This window comes from Oncorhynchus kisutch, unplaced genomic scaffold (genome assembly GCF_002021735.2).
Source record: "Oncorhynchus kisutch isolate 150728-3 unplaced genomic scaffold, Okis_V2 scaffold3875, whole genome shotgun sequence".
Classification (NCBI taxonomy): domain Eukaryota; kingdom Metazoa; phylum Chordata; class Actinopteri; order Salmoniformes; family Salmonidae; genus Oncorhynchus; species Oncorhynchus kisutch.
This window is the reverse complement of record NW_022265820.1, coordinates 188965-209458: the sequence shown is the minus strand read 5'-3', so window position 1 is coordinate 209458 and position 20494 is coordinate 188965. Positions and strand designations below refer to the sequence as shown.

At 45.8% G+C, this 20494-nt stretch overlaps 1 protein-coding gene across 1 annotated transcript; it reads left to right on the top strand.

The window, feature by feature from the left end:
* The first annotated feature begins 1296 nt into the window (after positions 1-1296).
* Positions 1297-8373, top strand: rtn4rl2a (reticulon 4 receptor-like 2 a). The gene is made up of 4 exons (XM_020472425.2): positions 1297-1651; positions 2859-3085; positions 3333-3566; positions 3862-8373. Exons 1-4 carry the CDS (start codon positions 1594-1596, stop codon positions 4735-4737), a joined length of 1395 nt encoding a protein of 464 aa, XP_020328014.1. The 5' UTR covers positions 1297-1593; the 3' UTR covers positions 4738-8373.
* The last annotated feature ends 12121 nt before the right edge of the window (positions 8374-20494 follow it).

Below are 20494 nucleotides of genomic sequence, written 5' to 3'. Positions count from 1 at the left end.
GTTCCTTCATCTGATTAACTGGCTGTTCCTTCATCTGATTAACTGGTTGTTCCTTCATCTGATTAACTGGTTGTTCCTTCATCTGATTAACTGGCTGTTCCTTCATCTGATTAACTGGCTGTTCCTTCATCTCTTTATATGTGACTGACTGGGTTTAGAATCTGGGTCTTCTGAGTGCCACAAGACTGTGTTCCCCTGCTGAGCTAAAACCTAGGGAACTAACGCACTCAGCTGATAGTGTGGGAGAGTCAGGGGAATCTGGGTCTCCTGCATGTCACAAGACTGTGTTCCCCTGCTGAGCTAAAACCTAGGGAACTAACGCACTCAGCTGATAGTGTGGGAGAGTCAGGGGAATCTGCGTCTCCTGCATGTCACAAGACTGAGTTAGCCCGCTGAGCTAAAGCCTGTCTCTCTACGTTTGTCTGTCTGTCTCTTTACATGTCTGTCTGTATGTAGCCGACTGGGTCTCCTGTCCACCACAAGACTGTGTTAGTCCGCTGAACTAAAGCCTAGAGAGCTAAAGCAAGTCAGTCTTCAGGGGTTGTCATTGGGTTGGCTTGAAAGTATACAGTACCAAATGAGCCAAACACTGCTGGACAGACCAGGTACACCAAAACGTTCTGAGTTTTACCAATTAGCCAGTTGGATCCATATAATGATAATCCCAATTATATCGTTAGAACCCCCACCTTCACATTCCAAAATCCTTCTGTATCTCAAACTGAATGTGTCCCACTCATAATATCTAAGACTACTCATTCATTCCTGTCTCATGTCACATGTCACCAACTACTTCGGCACATATGAGAGTGTTGTGGGTTTTATTTACTAAGTCTCCACTCCTTATAGGCTAAGTAGAATTATTCATTCAGAAATGTCTGTGCGACAACCTCCCTTTGGCAGTAGGTAAATGTCCCCCCCTCCGTCTGTTTAATCAGATTTGGTTTTAATCCCACTGATCTCCTTTCCTCTCTCTTCCTTCTATTCTCTCGCTCTCCATTCATCTCTCTATCCCCCCTCTCTCAGAGGCGTGCGGTTGCCGCCCGGAAACAGACCATAGAGGCTTCTGATCGCGAGCCAGGCAGCGAACCTAGTGCTGCTTTCTCTACCCGTCCTCCGCTCCTCCACAAAGCGCAGTCATTACCGGGCATCGTGCCTACGTACCTCCCTCCCTTCCTCTCACTCACTCAATCATTCACTCCATCCCTCCCTCCCGCGTGACTCTGTCTGAATCGACTCCTTTCTCCATCTTGGAGCGCTGTCCTCTAGGCTATCTGCGGTTGCGCGCGCGGTCTCTCCAAGAATCCTCTCATCACCCGCACGCACAGTGCACGGTCCCTCCTCTTTCCGTTTTTTCTCTTCTCTCAATTACCCCCCTCCCTCGATCTTGGCCCGTGACGTAGGGGATTCCGTGGTGCCCACAACCGTAGGCGCTAACGGGATTCTCGAGTATAAATGGGACACCGGGAGCCAACATTCGGTACTCTCTCAGTCGCTCCGACTCGGGAACCAATCGTCCAGAGTACCAGTCAGCGGAGATAGCAGGCAGTATTTCACCCTCTCAGGCTAACTCGCTTTCGGCTTTGGTTTGAAATGGACACCCCTACAACCGCTCGGAGCAGACAATGTTCATTCATGCGCACCTGCAAAAGTAAGTTTCTACGGATGTTCTTACCACCATCTATTGGTTTAGACTGTTGTACTGTGAGTTACTATGACGTTTAGAAACTATCTTACTTGTTTTGAGAATCCTTCCTCCAGTTGACCTGTTTCTACCACTTTTCTAACGGTTTCCCGTTATATTCTGTTGGTCTTCTAATGTAATAGTGTAAGAGGTGTTGTGCGTTAGTTAGGCTGCTATGACTTTGACAAAGTATCTGATTTTATAGTTTGGTAATCATTCACCCAGTTAGCAATGGAATGCATGATTCACAGATCATATTTCAACAACATGCGGGCTTTGCAGCCATGTTAGATGCAGCCATCAGCATGGATTGTAATTCCAATACGTTTGTAAAATAGATTTAGTACAGGACGTTTTAAACTTGCAATTTTGCTATGATTGTACTTTGATTTTACTTTATGATGTCGGCCTACTTTGCAACTATTCAATAGACAGATATCGCCTGTGTAAGATATGGAACTTAACTTAGACTTTTAATATGTTTGTAATAGTTTTAGATGCGATTTACTTGGGTTTACTTTGCGATACTGCCGTGCGTAATGCCTTACGCAAGCAAAGAGAGACAGACAGTTTTACGCACAGACTTGGTTACTCAATCACGCCTTCTAAAGTGATCATACGTCATCTCTGTCATCATATGGGCTCATGATGCTGTAATCTTGACTGATTATGAGCTTCATATTGTCTAAATTGAGCGTGAATTGTTTAATCAGTATATTGATGATGATATTTTGCGATGTTTTCAACTATTTCAAAATGATACATTTTAGGCATTCAGATTAAACAAAGGCTTTGCATAAAGTATTTAGCATCAACTGAAGGTAGTAATGTGGTTTAGTGCAGCAGTTGAGTGTCTGCGTCAACGGTTTCAGCACCGTTGTTAGTGGACAGCTCCAGCTATCTTTTCCTCATATCTCCGTGTTCAAATGTGGGAAAAAAACTATTGCTGCATCCATAACTACTTTGGTACATAAGCAACACTTTGATTGTGATCTGAGATTTGACTGATCAGCTGTATTGGGATTCAACTGCCACATTTCCAGCAGCAGTTTGCCACCTGGGCCACCACCAAACAGTTTCAGAACCACCCACAGCTATCGGACAGCTCCCGCTAGATTCGCCTTCCCGACCCCACATCTAGACTCACTTCTCCCCGCTTCCCTCTCTCTCCCAGGCGGACTCTCCCTATGGCTGGTGGTGTGGCTGGTCCTCGGCAAGCCCGGTCCGTCGGCGGCGTGCCCGCATCTATGCGTGTGCTACCCGACTCCCATGACCGTGAGCTGCCAGGCGCAGAACTTCACCTCCGTGCCCGTCGGCGTGCCCTACGACTCGCAGCGTGTGTTCCTACAGAACAACCGAATTACGGAGCTCAGAGTCGGCTCTTTCGGCTTCGGGACTCAGGTAAGAGACTATAGATTGTTTAAAGGAGACATGGCGGGTGTTTGAGTGTGTGATTATTTTGCCCCCTCTCTCTCTCTTTCTAACTCTCTCTGCCTCTATCTTTGCTCCTAACCCTTGTTTTTCTTTTTAAGTTTGAGTCCAGAGTCTTACCTACAATATGACCATAGAATAATACCTGACCCTAGAATACATATTGATATTCACACTCTCCCTCCTCCTCCTCTCCCTCCTCCCCTCTCCCCTATAGGTCCTGTGGCTGTTCTCCAACAACATCACGTGGATTGAGGCTGGCTCCTTCAGTGAGCTGAGGGATCTAGAGGAGCTGGACCTGGGGGACAACTCTCACCTGCGCAGGCTGGAAGGAGGCGCCTTCAGGGGCCTGGAGAAACTCCAGAGTCTCCACATGCACCGCTGCAAGCTTACCGCCCTGCCCCACGACCTGTTCCACAAGCTGTACAGCCTGCAGTTCCTCTACCTGCAGGTAGGGGCAGTACACATATATTCATGCACACACGGGCACATATGAAAACACACACAACACGCATACACACACACTACAGGGAATTCTCATAGCTGTGAAAATGACATCATTTTATATAATCACAATCACATCGTGTTGTATCATGATTCAAATCATGCTGCATCAGTGATAGTTATGAGATGCCCTTAGTGGAAGGTGTAAATGTTTCTCACCTCACCACTACTGAGATGTAGCCCATCATCACCTGATCCCACCTGACCACTTCCTCTTCCTGTTTCCTGTTTTGTCCTTGTAGGAGAACCAGCTCCACTTTCTCCAGGATGACCTCTTCTCTGACCTCATCAACCTGAGCCAGCTCTTCTTGCATGGAAACCGTATCCGTACTCTGTCGGAGAACGTGTTCCGTGGCCTGGTCAACCTGGACCGCCTTCTTCTCCACGACAATCGTGTGCGCCAGGTTAACCGCCGGGCGTTCCGCGACCTCGGACGCCTGACCATGCTCTTCCTGTTCAACAACTCATTGGCTGAGCTCCCCGGCCAGGCTCTCCGTGACACCCAGGGCATCGAGTTCCTCCGTCTCAATGGGAACCCCTGGTCCTGTGGCTGCGAGGCCCTCCCCCTGTGGGAGTGGTTCCGTGGCGCCCGCGTCTCATCGTCCGAGCTGTTGTGTTCCTCCCCGTCCCCCCGCCGCGGGATGGACCTCCGCTTCCTCCGTGAGATGGACTTCGCCCTCTGCCCTCTCCCCGACCCTGGCACCCTGGCCGGCTCCACCACGAGGACCTTCAGCACCAAGACAAGATGGTGGTTCTCCAAGCACAAGCCCCAGTCCCAGACCAAGGCAGTGTTCGAGAAGAGCTCCGAGACCATCAAGGCCTTCCCGTTCCCCCAAGGAAAGAACAACCCACCCATCGTGTCCTCCACCAACGTCAAGTACGAGCTCGGTGAGGAAGAGGCAGCACTACCCAAACTCGATGCTGAGGAGTACTGGGCGAACTATGAGAACGAGGACGCCGGCACCACGCTGCGATGCTTCGAGCTCGAGTGTCCGCCTGACTTCGATGGCCTCCCTCCCAACTCCTCCTCCACCCCCACATCATCCCCCTCTCTCTCACTCCTCCTCGCCCTCTCGCTACTCGCCGTCTCCATCAATCTACACCTCATATTTGGCTGAATCAGACTGAGTACCCACTTCCCGTTCCTGTCTTCGCCCCAGGCCCCTCTCAGGGCACGGGGAACCCCTTGTTAAAGACTCTGTACCTCCCTAGTTAACCCTCTGATGTCCTACTGGATAACCTCTGTCAGTAGTACAGGACAGCAGGGGATACAAAGGGGGGGGGGTTAGATTGTTACTTCTAACTTAATGCAGGGTTAAACACCAATGGCTGACAGTACATAGTACAATATAGTACAGTACAGTAGTCAACCAAGGCTGTTACTACAACAGGTAGCATCTCACCTGTCTGGTGTGTTGGTTGCCGTGACAACGCCTGCAATCAGGGGTCAGTGGTCACCTGGAACGCTCTACAGCTAACACCAGTGCTACTTCCTGTTGCGAATGCTATAACTGTTGTCACTTGGAGGAATATTACAACTACAAGTGCTACGACTATTATATGCATGTTACGACTACTACTATTCCGAATACGTCTGCTACTACAAGTGCTATGATTACAGTTACGACAGTATCTACATTTCTATTGTTGTACTAACTCTGACAACTGTACTGTAAATAGGTGGGTGTACTTGATGGTGCAGTGCAGTTGGGATATCCTTCTTATATGTTGTCTACCATGATGCCTACTTTATAATGGATTGTTTACAGAAAAATCGCTAAGGGGAGAGAGAAAAGAAGGGATGAAGGAATGAAAGAGAGGCAGTCACCAGAGTACGAGAAGGTGAGAGAGGATATGTAGAGATATGTAAAGGTAGAGAGAGAGAAAGACACACAGAGAGGATATGTAGAGAGATATGTAAAGGTAGAGAGAGAGAAAGGCAGAGAGAGTGAGGAGTTAAAAAGTTACCAAAGGAAGAAGCTAGAGGACAGAGAGGGTGGAAGAAGGGTGGAAGAGAAGAGAAGAAAGCGCAACAGGAAAGGACAGAGAGCGAGGGAGAAGGGTGGAAGAGAAGAGAAGAAAGCGCAAAAGGAAAGGACAGAGAGCGAGGGAGAGAGGGTGGAAGAGAAGAGAAGAAAGCGCAACAGGAAAGGACAGAGAGGGAGGGAGAAGGGTGGAAGAGAAGAGAAGAAAGCGCAACAGGAAAGGACAGAGAGGGAGGGAGAAAGGGTTGTCGAGATTCTCAATAATAAAGAGAACGGAAGAGAGGGAGCAAGGACAGCACAGGCAATATAAATAAATAAAGGAATGTGAGACACGGTGAAATGAAGAAAGAACGAAAGAAAGAGAGAGAGAGAAAATGACAGTACTGTCCTTTGACCATGAGATACTTAATAGGAGAGACAAGCAATCACTTCAGGTATTCAAGTTCAGTCTTTGTATAACTTCATGTCCTGTAAATATGACATCATCACCATAGAAGCCACAGGGGAAGGATGCTTCCTGTCTGGCAGTGTCAGTCGCTGTTCTGATTGGCTATCGCTGTTTGTTTGTGATGTCATTGACGGAATGCGTGACATGACCCGTTTGAGAGATAAAAAGACCTATTGAGATTCTGAATAACATTTGTGAGACTTTTCTTTGGGTGCAGCAGCTGTTGTGTTTCAAACTGATTTTACTTGATCAATAATTGATCTCTTTAAGTAATTTGTTCTCTCTCTTGGAATGCTCACTCACTTCTTTGGAAGGTGAAAGTAGTGCACTACTTTTGACACTGCACTACATAGGGAACAGGGCGCCATTTCAGACGGAGCCCATGACTGCTTGTTAGTCCTATAGCCAAAAACTTGATGATGAGTAAACAAACAAATGAAGTGTTTTCAACTCAGCCCCCCAGTTCCGACTACCATACCCACCCCAATATCTCTAGTCTAATACTCCCCCTCCCCACATCAACTAAGCAGAATCAACTTAGTTCAACTCAGAAGAATCAACTTAGTTCGATTCAGAAGAATCAACCAGTAACTGAACTGCATAGAACTCAAGAAGAGATCTAGAACTGGAAGTGAAGGAGACATAGAATGGCACACGTGATGACTGGACTGGACTGGACAGTCCAAACCAATAAGACCGACTAGTGATTGACCAGCCATATTATTCCAATAGGACTGTTCTGGACTACTGAGCTCAGAGATCCTGGCACAGAATGAATGGGTGGAAAAGCCTGGCAGTTTCCCAGCAGGGAGAGACAAGGACATTTACATTGTGGCTTTACTGAGATTGATTGACAGATGGACAGAACAACAGAGGGACCAAATTGTCACTCACAGACTTTGCTGACTCACAGAGAGACGTAATTCCTTGACATGCTGACAGAGACAGACTGACTGACCTATTCATGCCTTGGCGACCAGTGATCGACGGAAGACAGTTTAAAAGAGAGACTGGAATCTGATTGGCGGACAGCTGAAGCAACGTCAGAGAAAGGAGGAGGACCTCTGAGGAGGTGACCAAAAACAGACTTCCTCTCCTCTTCCTTTCTTCCTACTCGTTTTGTCTGAGTTTCTACAAGGCTTTGTAGGAGGGTGGGTAGGCGTGCTGACGAATCATCCCCTCTCTCTCTGTCTCTCTCTTTTCCTTTCTTTATCCTACCGGTCACCTGTTTCTGTAAAGCACTCACCCCTGCGTGCTCCATCCCTCTGAAGAGAGAGAGAAATTAAAGGAGGGAGCAGAAGGAAGAAGGAGAGAGAGAGAAAGAGGGGAGGAAGGAGGGAGGAGAGAGACCGTTCCTTTTACATAGATGTTTTCAGTAGAGGTGAAGAGGGCAAGGACAGGCCCGAGATAGGGTATGAGTAGGAGGAGAACAGAGGCACACACGCACGCATGCACGCACGCACACACACACACACACACACACACACACACACACACACACACACACACACACACACACACACACACACACACACACACACACACACACACACACACACACACACACACCTTACGTGGTGAGAAACAGACAGACAGAGAGAAAGAGAGAGAGAGATACAGACAGACAGACAGACAGACAGACAGACAGACAGACACAGACAGAGTCTTGCAGCTCCATGTAATGTCCTCCCAATCTATTTCTGTTACAGTAGTTACATAGATTGTGCTTTCTGAAATCACCTGGCTTTTAAAGAAAAGCATTACCTATGTTATTCAGTTGGAGATTTTGGGATGAATCCCAAATGGCACCCTGTCCCCTATGCATGGGCCTCGTTCAAATGTAGACCACTAAATAGGGAGTAAGGTGCCCTTTGGGAAACAGCCTTTCAATACATGTGAGTCAACCATAGAAACAGGATTCTATGGACTCAACAATACGCTGTTCACTAATAATAGAGTCCAGGGATTGGTTTGTGTTCTGTTCTGCTGTGGTAACACTGTGTCCATCCATATATGTCAGCCATTAGGGTGAGGTCAAACTGGGCCTCGGTGCTCTTCTGTGGCCATGACAGTCAGGTCACTTTCAGACGACCAAAGCCCCAGTCATACCATTTTACCCAATGATTGGACTGTAAATTAAACCTGCCTGCTTGACCGAGTGAGAGAGTGTGAGAGAGAGTGTATGTATGTGTGAGAAAACAATATTTTGGTATCTACTTGACTGTGTGAGGAGATTGAGTTGTCTTCTGCTGTCATCTTTCTCACTGTGGAAGGAAAGAGGCAACATTATATAAAGAAATAAATACTGAACTTTGTTTTGAAAAAATGATTTGCGTGGGCGTATCATTTGAAGGATTTGGATATCAGCCTCGGAAAGTCCAGAGGGACACACACACACACACACACACACACACACACACACACACACACATACACACGCACACACACATACACGCACACACACACACATACATACATACACACACACACACACACACACACACACACACACACACACACACACACACACACACACACACACACACACACACACACACACACACACACACACACACACACACACACACACACCAATACTTTCTTCGACTTCCAGGTAAATGTCCATTTGTAGATGATAACAGTTACCATGTAACACCATCAATATTACAATAGTCTCTTAATGTACAGTACATCAATATTACAATAGGCTCTTAATGTACAGTACATCAATATTACAATAGTCTCTTAATGTTCAGTACATCAATATTACAATAGGCTCTTAATGTACAGTACATCAATATTACAATAGTCTCTTAAAGTGGAACTGACAGCGTTTTAGCTACTTTGCAGATATGAAACAAACAGACAATAATATCAGTAAAATATATCAAATTCCCAGTTTAAGCTACAAAACCAACTTTATAAGAGTTTTTACAAATAGGTTCTATTTGACTCAATGTTCCATGATGTACACTAAGGCACTGTTGGCAGAATAGATGGATGCAGTTCAATGCATGATTAATATAATTCACAAATACATTTCTCGGTAGTCCCAAAAATATTGTTATGAGATTGTAAATCATAGCAGGCCTGCTTGGTACACTGTTTACTGCATCCACTTGGGAGGCACTGTTTCTAGATAACATGTAAACAGCCTAACCAGCTCTGCTAGGGCAAGTCAAATGGTCAGCATGAGGTGTTCTCTCATTTGCTTCTGGAAGTAGCTAGCAATCTAGCCAACTTTAGCCAGTTAGCTTGGGTACTTTGTTGGGACTGCATGCATCGGCAGGCAAGTTGCAGGAGGACCAGCAGGTTACCTACTATTCCCCATCGTTTATCAGTGACATTTTTATTTTTATTTTATTTTTAATTTTACTTTTTACTTTTTGTTTTTTTGTTAAAAATTTTAGAATTTTACCCCCTTTTTTCTCCCCAATTTCGTGGTATTGAATTGTTAGTAGTTACTATCTTGTCTCATCGCTACAACTCCCGTACGGGCTCAGGAGAGACGAAGGTCGAAAGTCATGTGTCCTCCTAAACACAACCCAACCAAGCACTGCTTCTTAACACAGCGCACATTCAACCCCGGAAGCCAGCCGCACCAATGTGTCGGAGGAAACACTGTGCACCTGGTCACCTTGGTTATTGTGCACTGTGCCCGGCCCGCCACAGGAGTCGCTGGTGCGCGACGAGACAAGGATATCTCTACCGGCCAAACCCTCCCTAACCCGGACGACGCTAGGCCAATTGTGCGTCGCCCCACAGACCTCCCAGGCGCGGCCGGCTGCGACAGAGCCTGGCGCGAACCCAGAGTCTCTAGTGGCACAGCTAGTGCTGACATTTTGACTGTTAAATAGCTGAAAAAGTTTGAGAGCATTTATCTAATGTTCCCTCGTTAGATTTGAGCTCATCTCATTCAGGCTAGCATTAGTTGTTGGACTTGTTGTTCCTGATGTTCATAACTGAGGTGGAGAGCCTACCTGTTCATGGTTGTTTGATCAATAGGACTGTAAAGTTCCCACATGTAAGAGGACTCCTGTGGTATTTACATTACTGCAGAAATACTTTCAGGTGTATTTTGTTTCTTTTGGTGAATGTTTTCTAATGATCTGAAGTCACGCTGTTGCGTGGAAACACACAGTCCAGATCAAAGTGAATGAGGACAGGCCCTACTGCCTGGAAACACACAGTCCAGATCAAAGTGAATGATGACAGGCCCTACTGCCTGGAAACACACAGTCCAGTTCAAAGTGAATGAGGACAGGCCCTACTGCCTGGAAACACACAGTCCAGATCAAAGTGAATGAGGACAGGCCCTACTGCCTGGAAACACACAGTCCAGATCAAAGTGAATGAGGACAGGCCCTACTGCCTGGAAACACACAGTCCAGATCAAAGTGAATGAGGACAGGCCCTACTGCCTGGAAACACACAGTCCAGATCAAAGTGAATGAGGACAGGCCCTACTGCCTGTAAACACACAGTCCAGTTCAAAGTGAATGATGACAGGCCCTACTGCCTGGAAACACACAGTCCAGTTCAAAGTGAATGAGGACAGGCCCTACTGCCTGGAAACACACAGTCCAGATCATAGTGAATGAGGACAGGCCCTACTGCCTGGAAACACACAGTCCAGATCAAAGTGAATGAGGACAGGCCCTACTGCCTGGAAACACACAGTCCAGATCAAAGTGAATGAGGACAGGCCCTACTGCGTGGAAACACAGTCCAGATCAAAGTGAATGAGGACAGGCCCTACTGCCTGGAAACACACAGTCCAGATCATAGTGAATGAGGACAGGCCCTACTGCCTGGAAACACACAGTCCAGTTCAAAGTGAATGAGGACAGGCCCTACTGCCTGTAAACACACAGTCCAGATCAAAGTGAATGAGGACAGGCCCTACTGCATGGAAACACACAGTCCAGTTCAAAGTGAATGATGACAGGCCCTACTGCCTGGAAACACACAGTCCAGTTCAAAGTGAATGAGGACAGGCCCTACTGCCTGTAAACACACAGTCCAGATCAAAGTGAATGAGGACAGGCCCTACTGCATGGAAACACACAGTCCAGATCAAAGTGAATGATGACAGGCCCTACTGCATGGAAACACACAGTCCAGTTCAAAGTGAATGATGACAGGCCATACTGCCTGGAAACACACAGTCCAGTTCAAAGTGAATGATGGCAGGCCCTACTGCCTGGAAACACACAGTCCAGTTCAAAGTGAATGAGGACAGGCCCTACTTCCTGGAAACACACAGTCCAGTTCAAAGTGTAGCTGTAGCTCTGATTGGCTATGGCGCATTGGTCTGCATAGTCTCAGGTCCTGGACAAGACATGTTTTCATTGGGTTTTATTTCCTGCAGTGTCTATTAATTGTCAAAACGCTCTGCCGCTTTCCCACTCTATATTGCTATAACATATGTCTTCGTATATGTAATCCCCAAACATTCTAGGAATTTATGAAAACGTGAAACTGACCATATCTTAGTGCTCGCTTGTTAGAATTTATTTTTAAACTCATGCTCTTCTTGGGCGTGTTTATGAACAGACTGTAATAACATGTCATGTTGCTAGAACTCTGTCAGTTCTGCTTTAAATATACTGTATATACAGTGCTGGAAAACACAAGGTACATTGAACCTTAACCACTATAGTTCATTTAATTAAAAGGCATAGTCCCTCTTTCACACACTTATTTACTTGATTGCTCTCTTTCTCCCTCTCTTTCTCCCCCTCTTTATCCCCCACTCTCTGTCCCTCCTACAACCGCTCTCTCCCCTTCTCTCTCTCTCTCTCTCTCTCTGTCTCTCTCTCTCTCTCTCTCTCTCTCTCTCTCTCTATCTCTCCTATTTATTTTTCCTCACATCTCTCTCTCACAAGCCCTTCCACCCCTCTTTCTCTTTCTCTCCCTCATTCTCTCTCCCTCTCTCATTTATCTCTCCCCACCTTTCGCTCTCACAGTCCCTTCCTCCTCACTTTCTCTCTCTCTCTTTCTTTCTCTCTCTCTCTCTCTCTCTCTCTCTCTCTCTCCCTAACACCTTTATATCTCCCCAACTCTCTCTCCTTCCTCCATCTCTCTCTCCTTCCTCCATCTCTCTCTCCTCCCTCCATCTTTCTCTCCTTCCTCCATCTCTCTCTCCTTCCTCCATCTCCCTCCTCCCTCCATCTCTCTCTTCTTCCTCCATCTCTCTCTCCTCCCTCCCTCCATCTCTCTCTCCTTCCTCCATCTCTCTCTCTCTCCTCTCTCTCTCTCTCTCTCTCTCTCTCTCTCTCTCTCTCTCTCACACCTTTATCTCTCCCCAACTCTCTCTCCTTCCTCCATCTCTCCCAAACAGATGGCAGTAAGAGCAGCAGTGTGGAGACAGAGAATGGCACCACCATGCAGGAAACACCTGCTCTGTTTGAATAATATTATATTTAAACATACAGTAATAATCAGAAATGTACAGTAGTGATGTGGTGTGTAAACGCTGATCACCCTTGGTGGTGAATAAATTAACACTTCCTATATATTCAATGCATTTTTTTTACAATATGTGGGTTTCTGTGTTTATATGTGTTAAGCCTCCACTACGCCACTGATAATAATATGAATATACATAAATATTACATCATATCGGACCTGTGTTTTCTTCATATGAGCCTTAATGTATGTGGAACAGACTATAGCCTTTATGGCTGTTTCCCCAAGGGGTGCACATTTAAACAGAGCCGGTAATGAGTTGATTATTACGTTTGGGAAACGCAGCTTCATGGCCATGGCATACACTCCACTCCGTATTTATTTGGACGGTGAACCTAAAACTTTTATATACTCCAGCATTTCGGATTTAAGATCAAATGTTTCATATGAGGTAATAGTACAGAATGTCACCTTCTTTTAAGGGGATTTTCATACAAGTCAGTTTTACCGTCTAGAAATGAACTCACTTTATGTATCTAGTACCCCCATTTGAAGGTGTCATAAATATAGGGACATATTCACTTATAGTGTATTAAAGTACTCAAAAGTTTAGTATTTGGTCTCATATTCAAATCAAATCAAATCAAATTATATTTGTCACATCCACGTGGTTAGCAGAGGTTAATGCGAGTGTAGTGAAATGCTTGTGCTTCTAGTTCACCATGCAGTAATATCTAACAAGTAATCCAACCTAACAATTTCACAAAAATTACCTTATACACACACAAGGGTAAAGGAATAAATAAGAATATGTACATAAAAATATATGAATGACTGATGGCTGAACGGCATAGGCAAGATGCAGTAGATGGTATATAGAGTACAGTATATACATATGAGATGAATAATGTAGGGTATGTAAACATTATATAAAGTGGCATTGTTTAAAGTGGCTAGAGATACATTTATTACATACATTTTTCCATTATTAAAGTAGCTAGAGTTGAGTCAGTATGTTGGCAGCAGCCACTCAATGTTAGTGGTGGATGTTAAACAGTCTGATGGCCTTGAGATAGAAGCTGTTTTTCAGTCTCTCGGTCTCCCTTTGATGCACCTGTACTGACCTCACCTTCTGGATGATAGCGGGGTGAACAGGCAGTGGCTCAGGCGGTTGTTGTCCTTGATTATCTTTTTAGCTTTCCTGTGACATCGGGTGTTGTAGGTGTCCTGGAGGGCAGGTAGTTTGCCCCCAGTGATGCGTTACGCAGACCTCACGACCCTCTGGAGACCCTCTGGAGAGCCTTACGGTTATGGGCAGAGCAGTTGCCATACCAGACGGTGATACAGCCCAACAGGATGCATCTGTAAAAGTTTGTGAGTGTTTTTGGTGACAAGCCAAATTTCTTCAGCCTCCTGAGGTTGAAGAGGTGCTGCTGCGCCTTCTTCAACACGCTGTCTGTATGGGTGGACCATTTCAGTTTGTCTGTGATGTGTACGCCAAGGAACATAAAACTTTCCATCCACTCCACTACTGTCCCGTAGATTTGGATAGGGGGGTGCTCCCTCTGCTGTTTCCTGAAGTCCACGTTCATCTCCTTTGTTTTGTTGACATTGAGCGTGAGGTTATTTTCCTGACACCACACTCTGAGGGCCCTCACCTCCTCCCTGTAGGCCATCTCGTCATTGTTGGTAATCAAGCCTACCACTGTAGTGTCGTCTGCAAACTTGATGATAGAGTTGGAGGTGTGCATGGCCACGCAATCGTGGGTGAACAGGGAGTACAGGAGAGGGCTGGGAATGCACCCTTGTGGGTCCCCAGTGTTGAGGATCAGCGGGGTGGAGATGTTGTTTCCTACCCTCACCACCTGGGGGCGGCCCGTCAGGAAGTCCAGGACCCAGTTACACAGGGCAGGTTTGGAGGGTACTATGGTGTTAAATGCTGAGCTGTAGTTGATGAACATCATTCTTACATAGGTATTCCTCTTGTCCAGATGGGTTAGGGCAGTGTGCAGTGTGCAGTGTGATTGTGATTGCGTTGTCTGTGGACCTATTGGGGCAGTAAGCAAATTGTAGTGGGTCTAGGGTTTCAGGCAGGGTGGAGGTGATATGGTCCTTGACTAGTCTCTCAAAGCACTTCAATGATGACTGAAGTGAGTGCTACGGGGCGGTAGTCATTTAGCTCAGTTACCTTAGCTTTCTTGGGAACAGAAACAATGGTGGCCCTCTTGAAGCATGTGGGAACAGCAGACTGGGATAGGGATTGATTGAATATGTCCGTAAACACACCTCTGGGGTCTCCTCTGCACATGCTCTGAGGACGTGGCTGGGCATGCCGTCTGGTCCTGCAGCCTTGCGAGGGCAAACACGTTTAAATGTTTTACATTGGCTGCAGTGAAGGAGAGCCCGCAGGTTTTGGTAGCGGGCCATGTCAGTGGCACTGTATTGTCCTCAAAGCGAGCAAAGAAGTTGGTTAGTCTGTCTGGGAGCAAGACATTGTGGTCCACGACGGGGCTGGTTTTTCTTTTGTAGTCCGTAATGGACTGTAGACCCTGCCACATACCTCTCGTGTCTGAGCCGTTGAATTGCGACTCTTTGTCTCTATACTGACGCTTAGCTTATTTGATTGCCTTGCGGAGGGAATAGCTACACTGTTTGTATTCGGTCATGTTTCCGGTCACCTTGCCCTGATTAAAAGCAGTGGTTCGCGCTTTCAGTTTTGCGCGAATGAGAGTCGAATTAAGTTCTTTCAGGGCTGTCGATGTGTCTGCTTGGGGGAATATACACGACTGTGATTATCATCGAAGAGAATTCTCTTGGTAGATAATGCGGTCGGCATTTGATTGTAAGGAATTCTAGGTCAGGTGAACAAATGGACTTGAGTTCCTGTATGTTGTTATGATTACACCACGTCTCGTTAATCATAAGGCATACACCCCCGCCCTTCTTCTTACCAGAGAGATGCTTGTTTCTGTCGGCGCGATGCGTGAAGAAACCAGGCTAGTAGTATACTCGGGAGCGGTGCGCGATGTGCCCATCTACGGAGCCTGACCAGAAGACCGCTCCTGTAACCACCGTTGGTGGAAGAAGGTGAGGACCAAGATGCAGCGTGGTAAATGTTCATCATTATTTTAATAAACTGAACACTAAATACAACAAGGAATAAAAGAAACCACCGAAACAGCTCCGGCAGGTGCATAACACACTAAACAGAAAATAACTACCCACAAACCCCATGTGGGCAAGAGCTACCTAAGTATGGTTCTCAATCAGAGACAACGATAGACAGCTGTCCCTGATTGAGAACCATACCCGGCCAAAAACAAAGAAATACGAAAACATAGAAAAAGGAACATAGAATGCCCACCCTAGTCACACCCTGGCCTAACCAAAATAGAGAATAAAAGCCTCTCTATGGCCAGGGCGTGACAGTACCCCCCCACAAAGGTGCGGACTCCGGCCACAAAACCTGACTCTAAAGGGGAGGGTCCAGGGTGGGCCTTCCTTACGGAGGCGGCTTGGGTGCGGGACCCTCGCAGCGGGCCCCGGACTGAAGACCCTCGTAGAGGGCGCCACTGGAGTGAAGGGCGGCTCTGGCAGCTCCGGAGTGAAGGGCGGCTCTGAAAGCTCCGGAGTGAAGGGCGGCTCTGGCAGCGCCGGAGTGAAGGGCGGCTCTGGCAGCGCCGGAGTGAAGGGCGGCTCTGGCAGCGCCGGAGTGAAGGGAGGCTCTGGCAGCTCCGGAGTGAAGGGAGGCTCTGGCAGCTCCGGAGTGAAGGGAGGCTCTGGCAGCTCCGGAGTGAAGGGTGGCTCTGGCATTGCCGGAGTGTAAATTGGGAAACTTGATTGATTGGTTGAATGAATTAATAGACAATTAATAGACAATTACAGCCACAGCATAACAAAACCAACAACAGTACACAACATAAAAACAAAACAGCCCACAGGGCTCTGGTCAACAGTAGTGCACTACAGGGTTCCGTTTGGGACAGAGCCTGGGTGTCTCTGTGGAACAGTGGAGGCTGGTGGGAGGACAGGCTCATTGTAATAGCTGGAATGGAATGAATGGAACAAAGTAAAACATGTGGTTTCCATATGATTGATGCAAATTATACCGTTCCATTGATTCCATTCCAGCCACTACAATGAGCCCATCATCCTATAGCTCCTCCCAACAGCCTCATCTGCTGTGGGAAGGGAATTTGCATGGCACCAGCAACACAAGGGTGGTGGGTTGCCTCTGGGGTTATATACTGAACACCAGGGTGGTGGTTTGCCTCTGGGGTTATATACTGAACACCAGGGTGGTGGGTTGCCTCTGGGGTTATATACTGAACACCAGGGTGGTGGGTTGCCTCTGGGGTTATATACTGAACACCAGGGTGGTGGGTTGCCTCTGGGGTTATATACTGAACACCAGGGTGGTGGGTTGCATCTGGGGTTATATACTGAACACCAGGGTGGTGGGTTGCCTCTGGGGTTATATACTGAACACCAGGGTGGTAGGGTTGCCTCTGGGGTTATATACTGAACACCAGGGTGGTGGGTTGCCTCTGGGGTTATATACTGAACACCAGGGTGGTGGGTTTGAGTCCCTCTGGGGTTATATACTGAACACCAGGGTGGTGGGTTTGAGTCCCTCTGGGGTTATAAACTGAACACCAGGGTGGTGGGTTTGATTCCCTCTTGGGTTATATACTGAACACCAGGGTGGTGGGTTTGATTCCCTCTGGGGATATATACTGAACACCAGGGTGGTGGGTTTGTTAATGCAAGTGTAGCGAAATGCTTGGGTTTGATTCCCTCTGGGGTTATATACTGAACACCAGAGTGGTGGGTTTGATTCCCTCTGGGGTTATATACTGAACACCAGGGTGGTGGGTTGCCTCTGGGGTTATATACTGAACACCAGGGTGATGGGTTTGATTCCCTCTGGGGTTATATACTGAACACCAGGGTGGTGGGTTTGATTCCCTCTGGGGTTATATACTGAACACCAGGGTGTGGTGGGTTTGATTCCCTCTGGGGTTATATACTGAACACCAGGGTGGTGGGTTTGATTCCCTCTGGGGTTATATACTGAACACCAGGGTGGTGGGTTTGATTCCCTCTGGGGTTATATACTGAACACCAGGGTGTGGTGGGTTTGATTCCCTCTGGGGTCATAAAGTGAATGAATGCACTCAATGTACTGTACAGAAGACAGAAGACACTTTTAAGCGGTTCGTATTGTACCATCAGAAGCATCACATTTAGGCTTTGTCTCAAATGGCATTTTATTCCCTATATATTGCACTACTTTTGACCAGAATCATCCCTCGGATGACATCAATAGTACAGAACAGCACATTAACTATTAGTGACTAATCCCTAGCTTTCCTGATCTAAATAAGGAAATATACTGACTTCTCTCAATGGAACGTCACGCAGAACACGCACACATACGCCAAGGACTGTCCGGCCGGCCAACATTGTATTCCCATTGGATGCAACACATGTGAGCCAACAGACCTCACAATGACGCAACCACACGTTAAAATATGGGCCGAGTGGGTTTTGATTGGACAGCAGCCATGTCAATCACCAGTGAGGCAGAGTTGGAGTCAACCAGACGAGAGAGGGGGAGAGTGCCTTGGATCTGTTTCTGGATCAATTCATATTAATGAGTGAGTGAGTGAGTCAGTGAGTCAGTGAGTGAGTGAGTGAGTGAGTGAGTGAGTGAGTGAGTGAGTGAGTGAGTGAGTGAGTGAGTGAGTGAGTGAGTGAGTGAGAGAGAGAGAGAGAGAGAGAGAAGAGAGAGAGAGAGAGAGAGAGAGAGAGAGAGAGAGAGAGAGAGAGAGAGATCAATGAATATTAATGAGAGAGGGGGAGAGAGGGAGGGAAGTGTAGAGAGGAGAAGGGGGATAAAGTCAAAGGAGAAACAATTGGGCAGTCTGATAAATATTTTGGTCCCGGAAGTTATACGTCAACAGTGTGACCAAATTGGGAGTTGTCACAACTTGCCCCCACACAATACACACCCAGACAGACTCATTCACACATCCACCCAACAATGAACAACCTACACTGAATCATACACATGCCCATAACGGCAAAATCAACACAGAGTTTCACACATGCACACAGCATGCACGTGAGGTATGCAACGTGTGCTCATCTATTTAGCATATTTTGGGGCTTATTTCATATCACCTTGCAGGGAACATAACATCTACTCTCACGTCTCCTTCTCTATCTTTATTTCATTCATTCTTCTCTCTTTCTGTTTTCATCATCTTCTCTCTCCTCCTTCCTCCTCTCCCTCACACTTTCCCTGTTGCACATGTTTGTTTCCATTTCTCACAGGCCCTTAAGCATCGTTCACCTATTCATTTCTGTCTTTCTTTATTCTGTACTGGCATCATTCCTTTATCTCCATGGACCCTCATTAACTAATGTCAGTTTACTGTCACACATCTGATTGTTCTGTCTGTGTTTTAGTCCTCTCTCTCTCTCTCTCTCTCTCTCTCTCTCCTCTCTTCCCCTCCCTCTGTTACCCTACTATCTAGTTATCTGTAGTGTAAATATCAGTGTAGTGTGTATATCAGTGTAGTGTAAATATCAGTGTAGTGTATAAATCAGTGTAGTGTATATATCAGTGTAGTGTAAATATCAGTGTAGTGTGTATATCAGTGTAGTGTATACATCAGTGTAGTGTGTAAATCAGTGTAGTGTGTATATCAGTGTAGTGTATATCAGTGTAGTGTATGCATCAGTGTTGTGTATCTATCAGTGTAGTGTGTATATCAGTGTAGTGTATATCAGTGTAGTGTGTATATCAGTGTAGTGTGTATATCAGTGTAGTGTATACATCAGTGTAGTGTATATCAGTGTAGTGTATCTATCAGTGTAGTGTGTATATCAGTGTAGTGTATACATCAGTGTAGTGTGTATATCAGTGTAGTGTATATATCAGTGTAGTGTGTATATCACTGTAGTGTGTATATCAGTGTAGTGTACATATCAGTGTAGTGTGTATATCAGTGTAGTATATACATCAGTGTAGTGTGTATATCAGTGTAGTGTGTATATCAGTGTAGTGTGTATATCAGTGTAGGAAATATATCAGTGTAGTGTGTTTTTCACTGTAGTGTGTATATCAGTGTAGTGTATACATCAGTGTAGTGTATATCAGTGTAGTGTTTATATCAGTGTAGTGTATACATCAGTGTAGTGTATAAATCAGTGTAGTGTATACATCAGTGTAGTGTTTATATCAGTGTAGTGTATACATCAGTGTAGTGTATACATCAGTGTAGTGTATCTATCAGTGTAGTGTATATCAGTGTAGTGTATCTATCAGTGTAGTGTATCTATCAGTGTAGTGTATATCAGTGTAGTGTATCTATCAGTGTAGTGTGTATATCAGTGTAGTGTATATCAGTGTAGTGTTTATATCAGTGTAGTGTATATCAGTGTAGTGTATACATCAGTGTAGTGTTTATATCAGTGTAGTGTATACATCAGTGTAGTGTATCTATCAGTGTAGTGTATACATCAGTGTAGTGTATCTATCAGTGTAGTGTGTATATCAGTGTAGTGTATATCAGTGTAGTGTTTATATCAGTGTAGTGTATCTATCAGTGTAGTGTGTATATCAGTGTATTGTATACATCAGTGTAGTGTATCTATCAGTGTAGTGTGTATATCAGTGTAGTGTATACATCAGTGTAGTGTATCTATCAGTGTAGTGCGTATATCAGTGTAGTGTATATCAGTGTAGTGTATACATCAGTGTAGTGTATCTATCAGTGTAGTGCGTATATCAGTGTAGTGTATATCAGTGTAGTGTATATCAGTGTAGTGTATACATCAGTGTAGTGTATCTATCAGTGTAGTGTGTATATCAATGTAGTGTATATCAGTGTAGTGTGTATATCAGTGTAGTGTGTATATCAGTGTAGTGTGTATATCAGTGTAGTGTTTATATCAGTGTAGTGTATATCAGTGTAGTGTATATCAGTGTAGTGTATATCAGTGTAGTGTGTATATCAGTGT